This window comes from Neovison vison, chromosome 13 (genome assembly GCF_020171115.1).
Source record: "Neovison vison isolate M4711 chromosome 13, ASM_NN_V1, whole genome shotgun sequence".
In the NCBI taxonomy this organism is placed as follows: Eukaryota; Metazoa; Chordata; class Mammalia; order Carnivora; family Mustelidae; genus Neogale; species Neogale vison.
In genome coordinates, this window is record NC_058103.1 from 111,714,885 (window position 1) to 111,736,621 (window position 21,737).

The following is a 21,737-nucleotide window of genomic DNA, read 5'->3' on the forward strand; positions in this document are numbered from 1 at the left end:
CTCCCCTCTAAAACTCCCAATATCAGCAAAAGAGGGCACAAACACAAAAACTGATGGTGAGCAGGCGAAGATTTCCCTATTTTGCCGCATCCTATTTTCCTCCCTGTTCATGGAAGGACCATTTCAGCGTAAGAGCTGAGTAGCCAATTTTTACTAATTTACTGATTTTACTAAGATCTCATTCAAGCTCCTTGGCAAAGTGAATTTACCCATATCAAAAAACATGTGACAGGAGGCAAAGTACATCAAAAGAATTGTTCTTTTGTCAAAAGAATGATTTAAGGAATTTCTGTTTGGGATTCTAACTGCCTCAATTCAAGGACATGTTAACTTACTACAGAAAAAACAGTCTGTGTATGGGTAAACCACTTTGTAACACAATTTGTGAGTACTGGTTACACGGAGTTAATGGCCTGAAATTTACTCTTACCTAACATCTCCGTTTTCATATAGAAAGTTGTTTTACATAGAAAAAAGATGCAGGAGGATGATCACTATAACCGAACTAAAAATTTTAACAGTAATGTCAAAGCACCAATTTTCTTTAAGATTTCTTTAAAATATATTTTCATATTGCGTTCTTATTCTAGCTTGAATCATTTGTATCCAGATAAGATATATATCTTTCCTTCTTTAAAATTATTGTGTATAGTTTCATTAATTTTATGACTTTACCACCATGCCTTGTCAAATATTACATTATTTGAAGTATGTGTGTTTTTCAAAAAGCCAAAAGTACTCTTAAATTTACTACAATATATTGATATCCTACATGGAAACTCTTTGTAATCCTGGGACTGTATAAACACTTCCTTGATTTAACCAGCCCTTAAAAATTTAATTAAAACATTTCAAATGATATGACTAAAAAATTGTGGATCCGGCAATCATCAGTTTGTTCTCCGTATTGATAAATCTGATTCTGATTCTGGTTTTTGGTTATTCATTTGTTTTGTCTTTTAGATTCCACATATAAGTGAACTGGGGTTGGGAGAACGGGCAAAATAGGTGAAGGGGCGTGGGAGAAACAGACTTCCAGTCATGGAATGAGTAAATTATGTGAATAAAAGTTACAGCACAGGGAATACAATCAATAATACTGTAACAGTGTTGAAAGGTGATGGTCAGTACTACCCTTATGTGAGCATAGCGTAACATATAGAGTTGAATCACTATGTTGTATTCCTGAAGCTAATGGAACATTGTGTATCAACTATAAGCAAATACATTTAAAAAAAAAAAGATATTTTGGATCATGTCCTTTATAGAAACTGAGCTGATCCATATATTTTTTACTATTATTGAATTAGCACTGAAGATTCTAGGTTATTATTCAATTACTGTAAAAGTCAAAATAAAGCTTTATTTAATTCTTGCTTCCGTAATAAAATTTCATTTAAAAAGTCATGCCAACTAAATATATTCTCAATATTTTTATCAGCCGGGTAAACATAAGTCCACATTTATATGGGTTGGCTAACTAAACCCTACTTTTATATCATCATTCAAAAGATATCCAAAATACACTTTTCCTTTATTGCTAAAATGTCATTAAGAGACCAAAAGGAAGTAAGTCAAACAGCATAAAGTCATATGTTGTTTCCTATCCATTTAGCAAAGTTTTTGAAGCTATATTTATGAATTTAAAATTAAGAATGGGATATTTTTCTCCTAAAAGACAACCAGTTGATTTTTTGAAAGGCTTTCTCATTTCATCTCAAATTTATCAATATCTTATAATAATACTGAATTTGAATAAATATTTCAGCAGAATGTTGTAGAAAGACATTGCTTATTTTGACTTATATGGGAATATAACATAGGCCACAGAGACTCAAATTTTATTTAACTGTTTTTCAAGTAAATTTAAAAATAGTCACCTAAGTTGTACCAGACATCCATCTCTCCACTCAGGGTCCTCACTTCTACAATTGTTTGTCCCAAAAAATCATCTGACTCCTTTTTGAAATGTTGCTTCACTCTGGATTTAATGTCATCATCTTCATCCCACACTCTGACTTTGATTCGATCTGTGGAGTTATGGCACTCACTGAAAATAAATGTGGATACGTTAACAACCATTGGTAACTGCTCTAAGTGGCATTTGATGTTAGCAACTCCTTTTAAATCTGTCTAATCCAGAAAGGTGTAGTATGTTATCTAAGAAATGAGATTTCCCACTGACCCATTCCATCTAGAGGATGTTACAGGTGTCAGGGACATCGAAAAATGTTGTATTAGTTAAGCAATGTTCCTAAGGGGTAATACCCTATTCAAACATATTTCCTTTAACTGAACCAAATGCAATCAAATATGGGTCAAAAATATTTAGTGTATTTTCTATTTGATATATTTCTTATTTGCAATGGTTTTCTAGAAAAACACAGCCATTCTCAGAAAATCCTGTACCATCCATGTAAAGTTAATGTTACTTCTATGGATGTCACAGATTATAAATGACAATACAGTTATGTGCTTATACTTAGTAAACTATAAATCCCAGTAAGTATAAGATACTGTTAAATCAATTAGAGTTAGAGAAAAACCCTTCTGTTTTTAAGAATAAACTGCACACTTGAATCCATTTTTCATTTCAAGGTTTCTTCCACCTACTCTTGTTGAACCCACACATATGATGTTGGTATTGCCCACACATATTATGGTGTTTCCTGACCCTATACACTGTATACACTCTTTCCTATGCTTCTCTACCTGCCAACCAATCATTCTTTAAGCATTGGGTCATCACCTGTTCTTTCTTTTTTTTTTTTTTTTTTTGTAGCTATTGAGCCAGTTAGGATGATCAATGATGAGTTCCAATTTGCTCTGCACATGCATTTACTCTAGCATAAGGATCTCCAACATGGGGTCAGTGGAGAAAGTGGATGAAATAGGGTCATCCTAGATGTTCATCATCAGATTATGATAAAGAACATCGAAACCATATAAAGAACTTATAAAACTCAATACCCCAAAAAACAAATAATCCAGTTAAACAATAGGCAGAAGACACGAATAGACATTTTTCCAAAGAAGACCTATAAAAGGCTAACAGACACATGAAAAGATGTTCAACATCACTCATCATCAAGGAAATACAAATAAAAACTATGATCATATAGTTGATCACACCAGTCAGAATGGCTAAAATTAACAACCCAGGAAACAACAGATGTTGGGGAGGATGTGGTAAAAGTGGAACCCTCTTACACTGTTGGTGGGAATGCAAGTTGGTGCAGTCACTCTGGAAAAGAGTATGAAGATTCCTCAAGAAGTTAAAAGTAGAACTACCTTCCATCCAGCAACTGCACTTGCAGAAGAATGGAACTAAATTGGACCACTCTCTTACACCATACAGAAAAATAAATTCAAAATGGATGAAAGACCTGAATGTGAGACAGGAATCCATCCATCCAATTAGAGAAGAACAGAGACAGCAACTTCTTTGACCTCAGCCATAGCAACTTCTTGTTAGACAGTGTCTCCAGAGGCAAGGGAAACAAAAGCAAAAATGAACTACTGGGACTTCATTAGGCTAAAAAGCTTGTTGCACAGTAAAGGAAACAATCAACAAAACTAAAAGGTAACCTACACAGAATGGGAGAAGATATTCACAAATGAAATATCAGATAAAGGGCTAGTATCCAAAATCTATAAAGAACTTCTCAAACTCAACACCACTCCCCAAAATAAATACAGTTAAGAGATGGGCAGAAAACATGAATAGACATTTCTCCAAAGACAATATCCAAATGGCCAAAGGACACATGAAAAAATCCTCAGTGTCACTTGACATCAGGGAAATATGAATGAAAACTACAATGAGATACCACCTCTCACCAGTCAAAAGGCTAAAATTAACAAATCAGGAAACAATAGATGTTGATGAGGATGTGGAGAAATGGGAATCCTTTTACAGTGTTGGTGGGAAATTAAATTGCACTCACTCTGGAAAACAGAAATAGCTTATGACCCAATGATTACACTACTAGGTATTTAGCTAAAGGATACAAACATAGTGATTCAAAGGGGCACATGCCCCTCAGTGTTTATAGCAACAATGTCCACAATAAGCAAAAGATGGAAAAAGCCTAGATATTCATCATCAGATAATGGATAAAGAAGATATAATAATGGAATATTACTTAGCCATCAATAAGAATGAAATCTTGCCATTTGCAATGATGTGGCTGGAACTAGAGGGTATTATGATAAACAACATAAGTCAGAGAAAGACAAATATCATGGGATTTCATTCGTACGTGAAATTTAAGAAACAAAACAGAAAAACATAGGGGAAGGGAATGAATAATGAAATAAGATTAAAAAAATAGGGAGGGAGGCAAACCATGAGACACTTTTAACTATAGAGAACAAACTGAGGGTTGCTAGAGGGGAGGTAGGTAGGGGGATGGTGTAATCGGATGACGGACATTAAGGAGGACACTTGGTATAATGAGCACTGAGTGTTATATGTACTGATGACTCACTAAATTCTGTCCCTGAAACTAATACTATACTATATGTTAATTAAATTGAATTTGAATTAAAAAATTAAAACAAAAACAAAAAAGAGTAGACTACCAGATGATCCAGCAACTACACTACTAGGTATTTACCCAAAGGATACAAAAATGCTGATTCAAAGGGGCACAGCACTCCAATGCTTATAGCAGCATTATCAACAATAGCCAAATTATGGAAAGAGCCCACATGTCCATCGGCTGATGAATGGATAAAGACGATGTGGCACATATATATAATGGAATACTTTTCAGCCATTAAAAAAGACTGAAATTTTCAACAACGGGGATTGAGCTGGAGTTATCATGCTAAGCAAAATAAGTCAGACAGAGAAAGACAAATACTATATGATTTCACTCATATGTGGAATTTAAGGAACAAAATAGATAAATATATGGGGGAAAGAGGCAAATCAGAAAATAAACTCTTAACTATAGAGAACAACTAAGGTTTGCGGCAGGGGAGGAGAGTCCAGAATGGGCTAAATGGGCGATGGGGGAGCGTATTAAGGAGGGCACTTGCCAGGAGCACTGAACATTGTATAAGTGATGAATCACAACTTCGACTGCTGAAACTAATATTACACGATATATTAACTAACTGGAATTTATACAACTTGAAAGAAGAAAAAATAATAAAGTAATTTCACCTTTATTTTCCTTCAATTATGAACATAAACAATAAACCACAGCTATACTATGAGTACCTGAAAAATTTTGTCACCAATAAAACCAAGATATATACATGTAACATTATCATTGTTAAGAAATTTGTAATATTGGGGCACCTGGGTGGCTCAGTGGGTTAAGCCGCAGCCTTCGGCTCAGGTCATGATCTCGGGGTCCTGGGATCGAGTCCCGCATCGGGCTCTCTGCTCAGCAGGGATCCTGCTTCCCTCTCTCTCTCTCTCTCTCTCTGTGCCTGCCTCTCTGTCTACTTGTGATCTCTGTCAAATAAATAAATAAAATATTAAAAAAAATTTTGTAATATTATTTGTAACTATCATTTACTGTTCTGAAAGTATTCTTCAAAGTAACTTATTTTCTCTTCAATTCTATGTAATTTATGTTAGGAATTTACAAATAAATGATTTTGAAAAGCATCCATCGTTCTCACCAGATTGCCAAATGGATTCATGGCATAAAAAATACTTAAGAACTGGGGTGCCTGGGTGGCTCAGTGGGTTAAAGCCTCTGCCTTCGGCTCGGGTCATGATCCCAGAGTCCTGGGATCAAGCCCCACATCAGGGTCTCTGCTCAGTGGGGAGCCTGCTTCCTCCTCTCTCTCCGCCTGCCTCTCTGCCTACTTGTGCTCTCTGTCAAATAAATAAATAAATCTTTTAAAAAAGTACTTAAGAACTATTGCCAGAGTTCTCTCTCTCCCCTTAACCTACAGGCTAGATCATACAGCACATTTAAGAATAAAACTTGCCGTATAACATGGCGATGTGAAAAATAAGCCCCACTATTTCTAGAGCTTTCTACATAGAACATTTTGGCAATTTCTGGGTTTTTGTTTTTTGTTTTTTGGGGTTTTTTTGCTATAAACATTTAGGCGCACTAGTGGCCTTAGGTTGGGGAAGGCCCAGGATTTGGATACCTTACCACCTACTAGACAGCTTGCATGATTTGAAATGATGCAAAGACATTAATAAAGATGTTAAATGAATTGAAAATCACCTCAGTTTGGGACTTACTTTTTTTTACATATAAACACCGACTCTTTTGCTTATTTTAAGACATAGAAATTTCTTAGAAAACAGCTAGAGTCTAAAGCACTAATCAAAGGAAAATTTTGTTGTTGCTGCTCAGAACTATACCAAGAGCCATTTCCCACTTTGAGGAATTATATTACCAATGTACAAATCGCTCGAAGTGTCTGGATCAAAGTATTTGTATCAGTCTGTACTTGAGATAGTCACAAATATGCTCATTCTGCCAACATATGAAAGCACGTAACTACTAAATTATGTATTCCAGGGTAGTTGTATTTTACTCTTATATGCTAAAATACATATTAGAATAGATTATATTAAACATTTTTTTTCTTTTGGAACATCATGCTCATTTTTTTAAAAAATTACATTGATAGATGAAAATACATATTATTTTGTTTCAGCATAAAAAAGTCATCATGAATTACTTTATATAAAAGGGGTCATTAGGTCTAATACGGTTTGAGAACTACTAACTACTTCTACCTGACTTCATCTCTATGAATCTGTTTATAAAATGGGGTTAATGATACCAGTCTTAAAAGATATTTATAGAAATTAACTGAAATAATATCTTACAGCAGCTAGTACAGTGACAGACACTTAAGTATTTGATCTATAGTAGTCATTAATATAATGTCCTCATTTCATAAGTTATTTTTGAAGGTAGGATCTAGGTTTATTAATATCTCTATTCTTAACATAGTTTCTGGCATGCATTTCACATTCACAAAATGTTCATTAAGAAATCTGCAAAGTTTTACCTCAAAAAATTCCCTTTATTATATTTGAAGGAAAAATAATGTCATTCTAGAAATACCATGTATATTAGAGAAATTCTCCAATCTTGATAGCTAGTTTACTATTAAAATGTGGTGGAAATAGTAGGGAAGGAAAAATGACTAGTCAATGATACTGTATCCATTACAGCAAAGAAACCACTTCCTGCCAAGGACCGTGGTTAGAATAGACGACAGCACAGCTGTCTCCTATTTAATTCAGAATTCCAAAGATAACACACCTGAAGTTATAGTAGTGAGAATATTGAGATAGAGAATTTTTGGCATTAACCCAAAATTTATATTAAAAATAGCTCAGATTTTAATTTCTTTGCTATCAAAAATTTAAAAATCAACATAGAAACAAAAAACCCAGCTCTCAGCTCGTTTGTGCCATTCTTAGAAAAGTGAAAGAAAACCTAGAATATCAATCAAAATAGTTATCATTGCCATAAACTCAAAATGCAAAATATTACAAAAGCAGAAATTAATCCTTTTTGTCACCTTTTGATAAAATAAATCATCAGAGTTCATGTACATCCTGGGAGACAGACATGTAAAAAAAGTGTACCTGCAAATAACAGGTGCAATAAATAGCAAACTCTAGATAACAAAGATTGGTAAATATTTCTAGCATCTATTATTTAACAAAATCAAAATATCCTGTTTCATTTTTAAGAATAAGTATTTGAGGGATGCCTGGGTGGCTCAGTTGGTTAAGCGGCTGCCTTCAGCTCAGGTCATGATCCCAGCCTCCTGGAATGGAGTCCTGCATCGGGCTCCTTGCTCCGTGGGGAGTCTGCTTCTCCCTCTGCCACTCTGTCTGCCTGTGCTCTCTCTCTCTCTCTCTCTCTCTCTGACAAATAAATAATAATAAAAAAAGAATAAGTATTTGAGGCCCAAGCTTTTGTCATGAATTTAAAGATTTCTATCTTTATACAGACACACACACACACACACACACGTGCATAAACACCCACAAACAGTAAATAATAATCCATATAAAACAGTATTACTATATATAAGATATACATACATGTATTCTAACTTTTTCTTGTACATAATTCATAACTGTACATGCATATATACACATTGTGTGTTTCTGTATGTGCATATATCAAATAGAGAGGTAATACTGTAATATCTCTTTTCAAATTCCTATTAGAAATAATTTCTCTGTACCAGATGGAAGCACACCTTCCAAATACCTGCTCACATTTCCATTATTTTCTTCATTAATTTGGTTTGTACTTTTTGTTATTGGTACCATCAAGAGTTCACCATTCCCTCACCCATAAACCCTTCTGCTCATCCACTCACATAATAGTTATTTTGGGGGCACCTATTAATGTACAGACACGGTCGAGTCTTTGGTTAGATAATTCAACCGACCATAGTCTTCCTTAATGTGAAAATAAACTGTATGTGGATTCAGAACAAACATAATCAATGACATGCCCTAGTTCTTGTGATTTTGCTGAAGGGAATTTGAATATCTCTCTATTTCTCATTGATTCTTTTTCATTTCTTAATTAAAATTTTAAATTTAGAATAAATACATATTTAGAGAAAAGCTGTAAAGAGAATACAGAGAGTCCCCATATGTCCCCCAGCTAGATTTCTCTATGATTAACATCTTCTATTACTAACATGGGTTCTGGGTTTTGTTTTTTTGTTTTTTGTTTTTTTCTCATAAGGACATGCCAATTCCTACTTTATCTTTCCCAAAGAGCTTTTTGTAAATAATACTTAAAAATAAACAATGTTTGCTATTATGTTTCAAGTTTAAGCTGTCAGAAACTTACATTTTTTTCATCTCTGTAAGGACAATTGTGGGACTGCTCTTGTGAATGAGGATTTTGCAATGCATATAAAACAGGAGATTTAGGGCACCTGGGTAACTCAATGGATTAAGCCTCTACCTTCAGCTCCAGTCATGATCTCAAGGTCCTGGGATGGAGCCCCACATCAGGCTCTCTGCTCAGCAGGAAACCTGCTCCGACGGGGAGCAGGGAGCAGGTTTCCTGCTGAGCAGAGATAGATGTAGATGCTATCTCTGATAGATGTAGATGCCTCTCTGCCTACTTGTGATCTCTGTCAAATAAATACATAAAATCTTAAAAAAACAAAAACAGAAATGCACAGGAGATTTAGTTCACGGTAGTGCAGTGGAGAATCATCACATATAGATGCTCAGCCTCTCTGAACACTCCCCTTCCATTTTGGCTATAGGCCTCCTTATATTCCTCAACTTCCCAAGACTGAAGCTAGATAACTCTCATTCCTAGATTCCTTTGTAGTGACAGCCCAGATATCTGACCTATATTCAAGCAAGATCTGAACCCAAAATAAAACCAAGTGAAGCAGTGGTTTTATTCTGAGAATTTGCTCATTTGACCATAGTGGTGGTGAAGCCTTTAGTATTTTGATGAAAGTTTCTGGTATTTAGTCTTGAGGATCAAAAATATTAATGAAGGAAATGTGGTTTTCTCCAAAGAAACCCTATGATGGGGGCCTGGGGGGGCTCAGTCAGTTAAGGGCCTGCCTTCAGCTCAGGTCATGATCCCAGGGTCCTGGGATCGAGTTTCGCATCGGATCCCCTGCTTAGGAGGAAGCCTGCCTGTCCCTCTCACTCTGCCTGCGGCTCTTCCTGCTTGTGCTCTCTGCCAAATAAATAAATAAACAAAAGAAGAAGGAAGAAGGAAGAAGAAGAAGAAGAAGAAGAAACAACTCTGTGAGGTAACTGGATATTGTTTCTCTACAGCAGCTTCAAAGGCAGGTACTCTGACCTCTCCAAAAAGTCTTGAGCAACCTAACAGTAAATAATCTTTTTCTGTCTGAGACTAATTAGAACAAACCCTAGTTCATTTGCAACTAAGAAGACTTATGAATATTGGGGCGCCTGGGTGGCTCAGTGGGTTAAGCCTCTGCCTTCAGCTCAGGTCATGATCTCAGGGTCCTGGGATGAGTCCCGCATCAGGCTGTCTGCTCAGCAGGGAGCCTGCTTCCTCCTCTCTCTCTCTGCCTGCCTCTCTGCCTACTTGTGATCTCTCTCTGTCAAATAAATAAATAAAATCTTAAAAAAAAAAAAGAATATTGATGAATGTAGCAACTTTGAAACAATGAAGGGAGCTTTAATAACAGGATATTGTTATACTTGGAACTGACTGGAAGACAAGATGGAAGCAGCCAGTTAAGATTTCACAACCTTTGTCTGCAAAGCCAATTCATTGCCAAGTACAATAGCAGAACAGCTGGTCAAACTGTTGCTTGTTATACCTTGCAACTCTGAGCACATGCCAAGCAAAGTTTTTCTATGATGTGAATGGTTTGAATAAAATTTAGAATGTTGCCACATGTTTATTAAGTTTGGCTACTTTCAAAAATGCACTACAGGGGAGATGTACTCAGACTAAATCCAGACAGTCTGTAAGCAGAGATGCAAGGGAGCACAGCTATGCCCAAAGAGGCTCACCCTGCTTGTGTCCTGCAATATAAATTGACTGAGAACATAATCATTTGGAACCCTACAAGTTCGAGAAGAACCAGCTGCTTCTGTATATTTAAAAAAAAAAAAAAAAAAAAAAAAAAAGTGTAATTTACATGTAACAAGCAAAGGTTTCTAAGTGCAACTTCAAAAAGAAAATTGTAGCCACCGGGCTTTTCAAACGGTTTCCTTCAGGAAATCTGAGTGACAATGAAGGGAATTCAGAGCCAAAGATAAAATCAGTGGTGTTGCATTCATTCTCACCTTGGCATGCTTACTATTTTGCATAAGTTGAGACAGCAACCATCAGGTCAAAAGAAAGAAAGAAGAGCAGAGGAGCCGCCAGTGAAGAGTTAACGTTTGGTAGTTAAAGAGTTAAAGGTTTATGTGGTTACTCATAAAATTGTCTTGAAACCCATCTCCTGGAATCTTGGTAAATTTTCCAGGGAACAGTATTGTCCAATGTGCCTCAGGCTGGCTATAGCTGTACTTAAAATAATGTTTTTTTCTTTTTTCTTTTTTTTTTTTTTTTTAATTGAGAGAGAAAGGGAGAGAGAGAATCCCAAGCAGGCTCCAGGTCCAATGTGTGAACCCAATGTGGGCCTTGATCTGACAACCCTGAGATCATGAGCCAAAATCAAGTCAGGTGCTTAACTAACGACACAGGTTAGTGTGGTTAGTTAGTGCAGGTCCCCTGCAAATGCCTTAGTCTTATGCTGCTGCTTATCCTCCTCCTTTTCATCAAATAAGGAATGCTTCACTAATTTGTTTGTTACCCACATACAGAGGCCATGCTAAGCTCCTCTGTATTTTTCTGAATTGAATAGAGGTCCTGCAAAGTGAGTCCCTTTTAATTATTTTTATAGCCCTCTTTCATCTGCTTTTGTTTTCCAGAGTACCTGATTATATTGTAGGAACTGACAAATTGGGCAAGGAAGGTCTCCCCAGATGGAGAACCAAGGACCTGGAGGAAAAATGGATAAAAGAAATTCATCTGTAAAGCACAAGGGCCTGCCAGATTGGTTAGCCAAGTAACTACTCCTGCTACCAAGGTCAGAAAGTCCTGAGTGTACCTGTCTAGAAGGAGTCTGTCTTTGCTAATGTACCAAAAGTGGTCATGTCTTTCCCACTTTCCCAATTACTGAATGAGACTTTAAAATTGCTGTTACCCTATCTTCTTCTCTCATTACAATAACACACTAGGCATTTTGGAGGAAAATGACATAAGTCCCAGGGTCACAAGGAGCCAAACATGGAGCCGAGGCAGAGACTACCCAAAGATCACAGACTTCAGGCTAAATGCAGTAACTGGATAAAATTTTGGGACTGTCTACCTTGCAAGAGAGAGGATGAATTCTTTTTATTTATATTAAATATAGAGATAGAATGATTGTATATAAACACTGAGTAATCAGTGAGGTGGGAGGCTGCTGACATTATAAATAAATTTACTCAACAACCTTTCAACCCCTCCTTTTCCTTTTCCACTTTTATGCAGTATCTCACCCTTCCTTTTAACCAGAGATGACCACTTAACATAGTTCTGACAATCAGATAGATGCTAAAGTCTTCTGGTCTTCTCTCGTATGTTTTTCTCTTTTACTGAATATGTGCATATAGAACATATGTAGATGTTAAAATAGGAAAATGGAATAATTTGGCAGAATAATTCCGTTACTCTGCTAGATCTCAAATGCCTATACCTGTAATTCTTATTGAATGAAACAGCTTTTTATTAATCTAGAACTGTGGCATAATGTGACAGGGAATGAAATTCTAATAAAATCAAGTAGGAAAATAATAAACTACAAAGTTCATTTTTCTTGATCGTATATAAGCAAATATACTTTCAACTATTTAATATGTGTTTCATAAACCCTGACTTTTATGAAAATACAAAGTTTTTCATTTCAGGTGGGAAAAGATAGGCTCACATAGGAAACAGAATCTGGCAGCAAGAGAAATATCCTTTCATGTAAGAAAAAAAAATCTGTCACATTTAATAGAAAAGCAAAAAATATAGTCCCATTAAATCCTCCTCTACTAGACCATATCCAACCAGGTTAATTAGCTAGCGAAGATTTCTGGTTTAGTTTACCAGTTTGTGAATTTTTTTTTTTTTAAATCAGTAGAGAATAAATATTTTACTACATAAACTCTTGATAAATAAAATAAATATTGTTAGAGCCATTTGCTTTGTAGTTTTCCTTTAACTAAAAATAATTCTCTTCTTAAGGAATGATACATATGTCTACTTTTATATTTTTATAATTATTGAAGACTGGTTTTGTTTCCACAGGAATAAGATATTTTATTTCTTCCCAAATTAAAGGAACACATTTCCCCCTCTAGACTCCAGATTTTTGTGTGTGTCTGTGTTTTGGTTTTAATTCGCAGGTACTGTATCTCCATCGAGCCATCACTATTTGGCCAAATTTTCTTTACTGGCAGCCATCCAAATGACTAATTTCTTTGTAATTATTTATTTCAACTTTGCAAATGGTCTCAATGCAAGTATTTTTAGAGTTTCCTGGAGAAGGCTCAACAATACCTATCTCCAATGATTAAAGCAAAAAACAAAACAACAAAACGAAAATAAAACCCAGCCCTTCCCCAAGTTATCAGAATTTAACCCATTCTGAGAAAAGTTGCTTTACATTGAGAGATGTCCATGAATTTCATAAAGACCATAAAGCCTGAATTTGATGCAAAGAAGGAAGCCCTTGACCAAGTAATCACACTGCGATGGGAAGTCCTCACTAATGCAGGGCATTAACAAACAGTGTTCTGAAGGATGAAAACTGCACCTGGGGCAGCGCTAGATCTAACGAAGTGAGTAAAATATTCCCCGCCTGGCAACTCTGTCAGGAAAAAAGCCAATGGGAAGTGATGTTACATTAACAATCACGTCTATTAAAATTATATAAAATTACACCCACACATTTTAAGTGCAGCAAATGAGAATTCTATATTTTAAATGGTATTATACCAGGTTTGGTTAACAGAAACGTTAATAAGGGAGATTACATAAGAATAAATGTGTGTGTGTGTGTGTGTGTGTGTGTGTGTGTGTTCCTATTGAAACAAGCTGTAAGGGTATGTATCGAAATGTAGGTGGCAGAATTAGTGAACATTTGTAATTTATTCTTCATATTTATCTGGTACAATCAACAAAAGTGTATTTTAAAATACCTAGTAATTATAAATAATACCACTTCAACTCGGGCTTCAAGGAAAACCATGGAGAAAATCAGCAACCAGAAACCAGCAAGAGCCATCCTGAGGCAAAGCAGCAGCAGCTTTTAAACAGTAATTAAATTCTCTAGTTACAGCTTAATTCTTTAATCTCTGACCCACCAAATGGAAATACTGTGAGATACCCAGTGTTCACATTTCCTTTTAGTGATTTATTATGAATTACATAACCCACTTCCATTGCCATATTGATGTCTCATTTGTTCTTGAATTAAGATCCCAACCCTATTACCTTTGAATTCTATTACAATAGATGAACAGACTCTAAGTTCAAAACCCAGGGACAGTGCACAGCAACTATTCTCACCTGCATTATCAAGGACAATTTAGTTATGGGTATCAGGATCAAAAAACAGTCCCCAGTATTTCACTTTTAAGTTTTCCTGAGGTTTTTCTTTTTTAGTAATTGGGCATTGTAGATGCATCCTATAAGCCGATTACAAAGATCATAAAAATAAGAACAAGAAGTCAATTATATTATTAGCAACCCTTTTTTTTCTTATTCTAATCTAATTTCTTTCTTTCTTTCTTTCTTTTTTAGTTTTATTTTTTTCAGTGTTCCAAGATTCACTGTTCACGCACCACACCCAGTGCTCCATGCAATATGTGTGCTCCTTAATACCTACCACCAGGCTCACTCGTTATTAGTAGCACTTTTGAAGAAGGGCAGGAGGCGGAGAGGCATTCACGCCCTGGCTGAAAGAAGCCCTTGTAGTGTAACAGATCACAGAACCAAAGGGCAAAGTAATACCTTATAAGATAGACCCATTTGTCTGCCCCAACTTCGATCCCCACCGTGAGATCATTACCTCAAAGTTTTATATTCTATCTTTGTTACCTAGTATTATCTTCACAGATGCTAAGGTTGCAGAATAAAATGATTTTAATAGCGGTCTTAAGAATTTTTAAATGCTATTAAAATATTAGCATTAATCAAAATTGATTAATGTTAAGATAACAGAGGTAAAAAACCGTTAGACAAATACTTTGGTATCCATCTTGCTGTGAAGAGAGAGGCCACTTATGAAGACGGAGATTAGAAGATCTCTATGGTATCACTTATATGTGGAGTCTAAAAGAACAAACTAGTAAAAAGAGAGTAAAATGGTGACTATCTGGAGCTGGGGTTGGGGGAATGAGAGAGGTTCTGTTTAAGGGTACACACCTGAGTTAGTAGATATAGAAACCCTGGAGTGCTAAAGCACAGCACTTCAGAAACAGATAACATTATAATAATCATCTAATACGCTGAGAGACTGGATCTTAATTATTCCCACCACAAACAAAGAAATAATTATGTGACACGTGGGAGGCACTATTGCTATAATATTACAATATATAAATGTATCAAATTAACGCCTAATTCATATAACGCTATACCTCAAGTAGATTTCAAGTAAAAATAGCAGGTAGAAAACTGGAGGACCAAATGGCTCTCTCATGTGTAAGAGCATGTATTAGACACGATGGGTGTGGTTTCTAATCACCATTTCTTTGGTGATTTCTTTGGTCACCATGTATTTTTCCAATGCAGACACGTTGTTCATTGTCTTTCTTAGGACAAGGATTTCTTTTCTCTCTTTCTCTACTTGATGAACACTTCCCTATCTTTCAAGACCCAGAGAAAATATCACCTCTGAATGAAACTCCCCTACTTTGTTTTTGTTTTTATTATTTCTCATGTTTCAATCCCTATCCCTGTAGAGCAAATAGATATTCAAAATTGCTTACTAAAAAAAAAAAAAAAAAAAAAAAGGGTTCCTTTTGCTCCACATTCTCAACATTATTTCTTATCTTTTTATTTGTCATTCTGACAGGTGCAAGATATATCTCATTGCTCATTGTGTTTTTTTTCCTTTTGAAGGCATATATGTATGTGTGTGTGCATATATATATATATATATATAAATTTTTTAAGTTCAATTAGCCAACATATAGTATATCATTAGTTTCAGATATAGTATTCAATAATTTATTAGTTGCATATTGTAGTTTTGATTTACATTTCCTGGTGATTAGTGTTGCTGAGCACCTTTTTTTGTATCTGTTGGCCATTTGTATAACTTCTTTGGGAAAAAAATGCCCATTCATGTACTCTGCCTATTTTTTTTAACATAACTGTTAGTGGGGATATTTTGGTATTGAGTTTTATAAATTCTTTACTTATTTTGCATATTAACCCATTATCAGATACATCATTTGCAAATATCTTCTCCCATTAAGTAGGTTGCTTTTGTTGATTGTTTCCTTCGCTATGCAAAAGCTTTCTATTTTGTGTTGGCAAGGATGTGGAGGAAAAAGGAACCCTTGTGTATTGTTGGTGGGAATGTAAATCAGTACAGCTCTGTGGAAAACAATACGGAGGTTCCTCAAAAAATCAAAAACAGAAATACCATATGATCCAATAATTCTACTACTGGGTATGTACACAAAGAAAACAAATGCAAATTCAAAAAGATATATGCCCCCACTGTGTTTACTTAAGTATTATTTATAATAGCCAAGATATGGAAGCAACTTAAGTGTCCACTGATAGATGAATGGATAAAGAAGACATACATGTACACACACAGAATATTACATAGTCCTATAGAAGGATGAGATCATGCCATTGGAGGCAACATGGATGGATGTAGAGGTTATTATGCTAAGTGAAATAAATCAGACTAAGGAAGACAAATACCTTGTGTATTTATGCACATGTGGAATCTAAAAAACAAAGATTAAACCATAAGAATCAGGCATATAAATACAGATGATTTATATGATGGCTGCTAGAGGAAAGGAGTGTGGAGAGATAGGCAAATGATGAGGAGGAGTTACGGAATGAATAAGCCTAAGCCATAGGAGTAAAAGGTACAGGACAGGAAATAGAGTTAATAATATTATAATAGCATTTTACACATGGTAGCCACACTTCTGGTGAGCATAGCGTAACATATACAGTTGTTGAATCACTATGACGTATACCTGAAATTAATGTAACATTGTGTGTCAACTATCCTTAAATAAACAAAATAAAAAAAATATTACAGTAAGAATAATCATACTCTTCTTTTTTGTTGCTCATTAAATATTACAATTACACATGTTCTAATTAGTGGCATAATGAGGTACCTGAAATTAAACCATTTGTTTGAAATCAGAAATAAACTCTATTTTGGATTTGTGTTTGACATTTATTTGAGATTTGAATAAAGACATTATCTTCCTAAGTCTGACTCTCAGTGGTAACATGCGTTTTTTTTTTTTCTTAAACTTACTTGTTGATCCATGAAATAAAGAAGCTGTATGCCAATGACCTCTAAAGCAAAACTTAACTATAAAGAGCCTGGAACACTGCATGTTGCCAAGGTTTACAGTGGTCCTATTGTAGGACAATATTGAAGTTATGCCATTTTTTAAAAAAGATTTTACTTATTTGTTTGAAAGACAGAGATCACAAGTAGGCAGAGAGGCAGGCAGAGAGAGAGGAAGGGAAGCAGGCTCCCTGCTGAGTAAGGAGCTGGATGGGGACTCAATCCCAGGACCCTGAGATAATAACCTGAGTCAAAGGCAAAGGCTTTAACCCACTGAGCCACCCAGGTGCCTGCCATTTTCTTTTTTAAAAAAAATATTTCATTTATTTGAGAGAGAGAGAACACAAATGGGGTGAGGGGGCGGAGGAAGAGGGAGAAGATGACTGCCTGCTGAGCAGGGAGCCAGATGCTGGGCTCAATCAGGCGGATATTTAATGCACTGAGCCACCGAGGAGCCCGAAGTTATGCCATTTTCATTTTACTTTCAAAAGCAAGTTGTATGAGGTCTGATGGAGTAATACAACAGGCTTGGAAAAACATCTGACTGTTTCAAATTTCATTTGAGCCACTTACTAGCAGCAGGACTTTGGGCAAATTATGCAGTTACATTGAGTCTCCTTGTCTAATCTATAAAATTAGAATATGAATAATTATCATTTTTTTAAAGATTTTTATTTATTTGACAGAGAGATAGAGAGCACAAGTAAGCAGAGCGGCAGGCAGAGGGTGAGAGAGAAACAGGCTCTCCTCTAAGCAGGATTCCCAGGACCCTGGAATCATGACCTGAGGTGAAGGCAGCCGCTTAACCCACTGAGCCACCCAGGCGCCCCAATAATTATCATTTAAAGATATTTACATATATAACACTTAGAAGGGTACTGGGCACTTAGTAGGTTTTTGATTATAGCTAACTAATGTAGTTAATTCTATCACTCAAACATACACATATCATTTGCCCTTAACAGTAAAGAACAAGTTACTGAAGATATAAGAAAAATTCCTATTTCTTATATCTTCAGTAACTTGTTCTTTACTGTTAAGGGCAAAATCTGAGGGGTTTGCAGTGGCGGGGGGGTGGGAGGTTGGGGTACCAGGTGGTGGGTATTATAGAGGGCACAGCTTGCATGGAGCACTGGGTGTGGTGAAAAAATAATGAATACTGTTTTTCTGAAAATAAATTGAAAAAAAAAAAAAGAAATAGGAAAAATTTTAATTAGTCTAGTTATCAAAACAGAAAATTGATTAAATAATTGATGAATACTAATGCGATAAAATCTCAATCAGTTATTAAAAATACTGTTTGAGGTGAGGGTTTATTTGGGGGTTCTCTATTCTGTTCCATTAATCCATATGTCTGCCTTTATGAAAATGTCCTACCATTTTCCTTACTGTAGCTTTGCAGTTTTTTTTTTTTTTTTTTTGGTCTTGTTTGACAAATGTCTAAGCATATGGTATACTGTTGTTGACTAGAGGTATGATGTTGTGGAGCAGATGCGTAGAACTTACTTCTCTTGCTTAATTGAAACTTTGTGCCTGCTGATTAGTATCTTGCCAATTCAACCTCTCCCCAGCACCTGGAAACCACCATTCCAGGGTGTGATTCTACAGATAGGACTCTTTTCGATACTTCATTTAAGTGGAATCATGCAAAGTTTGTCTTTCTGTGACTGACTTATTTCACTTTGTATATATGCCTTCAAAGTTCATCCATGTTGGTGCATACTGCAGAATTTCCTTCTTTTGTAAAACTGTAAGACTGAATGATATTCCATCATATCTATATAGCACATCTTTATTCATTCATCTATTGATGGACATATTTGTAGTTTCCACATCTTGGCTACTACCAATAATGCTGCAATGAACATGGGAATACTAATACGTCTTTGATAGTTTGATTTCAATTTTTTTTTTTTTTTAAGGGAAACACCCAGAAGCGGGATTTTTGGGATCATATGATAGTTTTATTCTCAATTTGTTATGAAAATTCCATACTGTTTTCCATAATGGCTGCCCTGTTTTCCATTCCCACCAACTGTGTTCAAAGATTCACTGACAAGAGTGCCAAGACTAACGATGAGACAAGAAAGATAGGAACTTGGACCACAGAGAGGGAATCCCATCCAACTGGAGCTTGAATCTTGGAGGAGACTCAGACAAGGGTGGTGCTGTCCAAGCAGAGAGAGAAGTAAAGAAACACTATGGCTTCCCCTGGCCTCCCACCTCTGACCTTATATCCAAGGGTCTCCTCACAACTAAACCTACTGAGCAAGAAAATTTGGGAAATGTAACTTTCGGAATTTAGTTCCTTGAGATGCAGAGCACACTGCAGAAACTTCAGGGACTAAATGGAAGAGCAAACAGGCCGGCACTTAAGCCAAAGTGCCCTAGAGAGATATGTAAAACTATATACTTAGCTAGAAGTACTTCAGTAGTTCTCATTCTTATTCCTTTCAGCATTTCTTTGACATTCCCTGAGAGGACTTAGCATTTGCATCTTGAGAGATAAAACTCTTGTGCTAAAAACATTTTTCTAATTTTACTTCAAGAAAAGAACTGATAAATAATAAACATTTTTGTACGAGGTAGCGTGAGTGGTTTGCAAAGAAAATTATGGTACAAAAATGCTTTAGAAAAAAATAATAGAGCTTTATAAATGTAACCATTTCATTATCACTAATGTTCTACAGTCATTCTTCACAAGTAGACAGATGTTTTACAGACTTTAAGATTGAGCACCCCTTTACCAATTTTCACTGCAATGAATGCAATTCATGTTATTATATTTTGTATTCAGTACATTCCTTATTCAATGTCATTGTCAATATTATAAGGCAAACATTGTTTACTATTAGTATTTACTTCTGAAAGATTTGACACATTATTTTCTCTATATAAGTGTATCTAATTTGAATTGTTACAAATGCAGGATTATACTATACATAAAATTTGGCATCTGGACTTTTAAATTTAATATATCATGTACAGGCAGACATACACACGATTACATTCTTTTAAGTGACATGACATACTGCATTATACAGATGTGCCCTAAATTATTCAGTTTATGCTCCCCCCTACCGTAGATAGTAGATGGACATTTGGGTAGTTTCCATTTATTGTTATAGCACTACACAGAACACCTTGTATGTATATTTTTATGAACTTGTAAAACTACTTCAGTTTGACAAATTATTAAAAGTGGATTTTCTAGTTTGGAAGGCATCTGTATTAATCACATACACATCTGCATATAGCAAACATAAATCACATCTGCATTACTGAAATATCCTCCAGAAAGCATGCACGTGCTTACCCCTGTCTCCATACTCTCACAAATACCGAGTATTAGCACATTTAAATCTTTGCTAATCAGATAAGTGAAATCTACTTTTCATATTATGTTAAGTTTAGGGGACATACTTGTTATACATTAAATGAAATGTGTATATAAATATATGTGCAATATATTCCTCCTTCTCATACTAGTCCACCTGAAAAGGAGGGAAAAAAAGAAAGAAAACAAAACCAATAAAAAGTACCTTTTTCCACCCCACTTTCCCCTTCTCCTGCCTTACCCCCCCCCACCCCCGCATGTCAAAGAGATCTTTCAAGAGCTTCTGACTACTTCTGGCCACAGAAAAATGGTTCAACTAAATAGCCAGAATTTATCTCTGGGAAGAGAACAGAATTAGTCACCATTAGTTTCCATGGCACCTAATTTGCCCCCACTCTTTGTTAGAAAAGAAAAGCTGCTAAACTCCCAAGAAACTTTAAAGCAATGATGGAAATGTCAGTAGCAAGCTACAGTTTCAGCAACTGCCTGATCAGACTTGATCTGAACACCACACTTGGCAGAAGCAACAACCACAAAGGTAAAAGCTATTAACTAACAGCCTTCTCATTCCAAATATGAGCAACACAGGACACCTTATAGAAGACTTCTGCAGTGATCACCAATGAATTGCTAAAGAGAAGAAATGTTAAGAAATCTTACACTCCAACTAGCTTTTCCACTTAAACCTAAGCTTTAATCAATTATCGGAAAGGAATAACTTCATTTAAGGACCCATATATAGTAACATGGGTTATACTTTAGTCCTCTCTGGAACCCTTCAGAGCTGGATAATACAGAAAATGCCAAGAGACGGAATCCAGGGATGCCTGGATGGCTCATTTGGTTAAGATGCTGCCTTCGTTTCGGCTCAGGTCATGATCCCAGTGTCCTGGAATCGAGTCCCACATCTGGCTCCCTGCTCAGCAGGAAGCCAGCTTCTCTCCCTTGCCTCTGCCTGCTTGTGCATTCTCTCTCTCTCTCTCTGACAAATAAATAAATAAAATCTTTAAATATATATATATTTTATATATATATATATATTAAAAAGAGAGAGAGCGAGAGAGAAGAATCTAAAGAAGGAAAAAAAAAATCCACTGCACAAACAAAACACTTGACAGCATCTATGAAAATTTTGGCATCTACATGAGCTAACCCTTATCACTAAAATGAAAACCAAATATCTTGAAACTTTAAGTTCAATCTATGTAATTAGGAACAGCTAGAAGAAAAATTTAGCCAAATATCTGTTTGTTTTCAAACTTCCAAAAATTTGAGTAATAAATATAAAACTGTACACACACAGTTTAAGTTAACAGAAAAAGTGCAAAAAAACCCCACTACC

General features: G+C 35.6%; 1 protein-coding gene and 1 non-coding gene across 3 annotated transcripts in view; both read right to left on the reverse strand.

The window, feature by feature from the left end:
• UNC13C (unc-13 homolog C) overlaps positions 1-21,737 on the reverse strand; it is a 599,404-nt gene that overhangs the window by 309,884 nt on the left and 267,783 nt on the right. For both annotated transcript variants that reach the window (XM_044230120.1, XM_044230119.1), the window contains exon 13: positions 1,881-2,050. In XM_044230120.1, the coding sequence (XP_044086055.1) occupies positions 1,881-2,050 (170 nt within the window). The remainder of the gene's footprint in view (positions 1-1,880; positions 2,051-21,737) is intronic.
• Positions 11,246-11,351, reverse strand: LOC122894925. Its single transcript, XR_006381919.1, has one exon. It is a non-coding gene; the product is annotated as a U6 spliceosomal RNA (small nuclear RNA).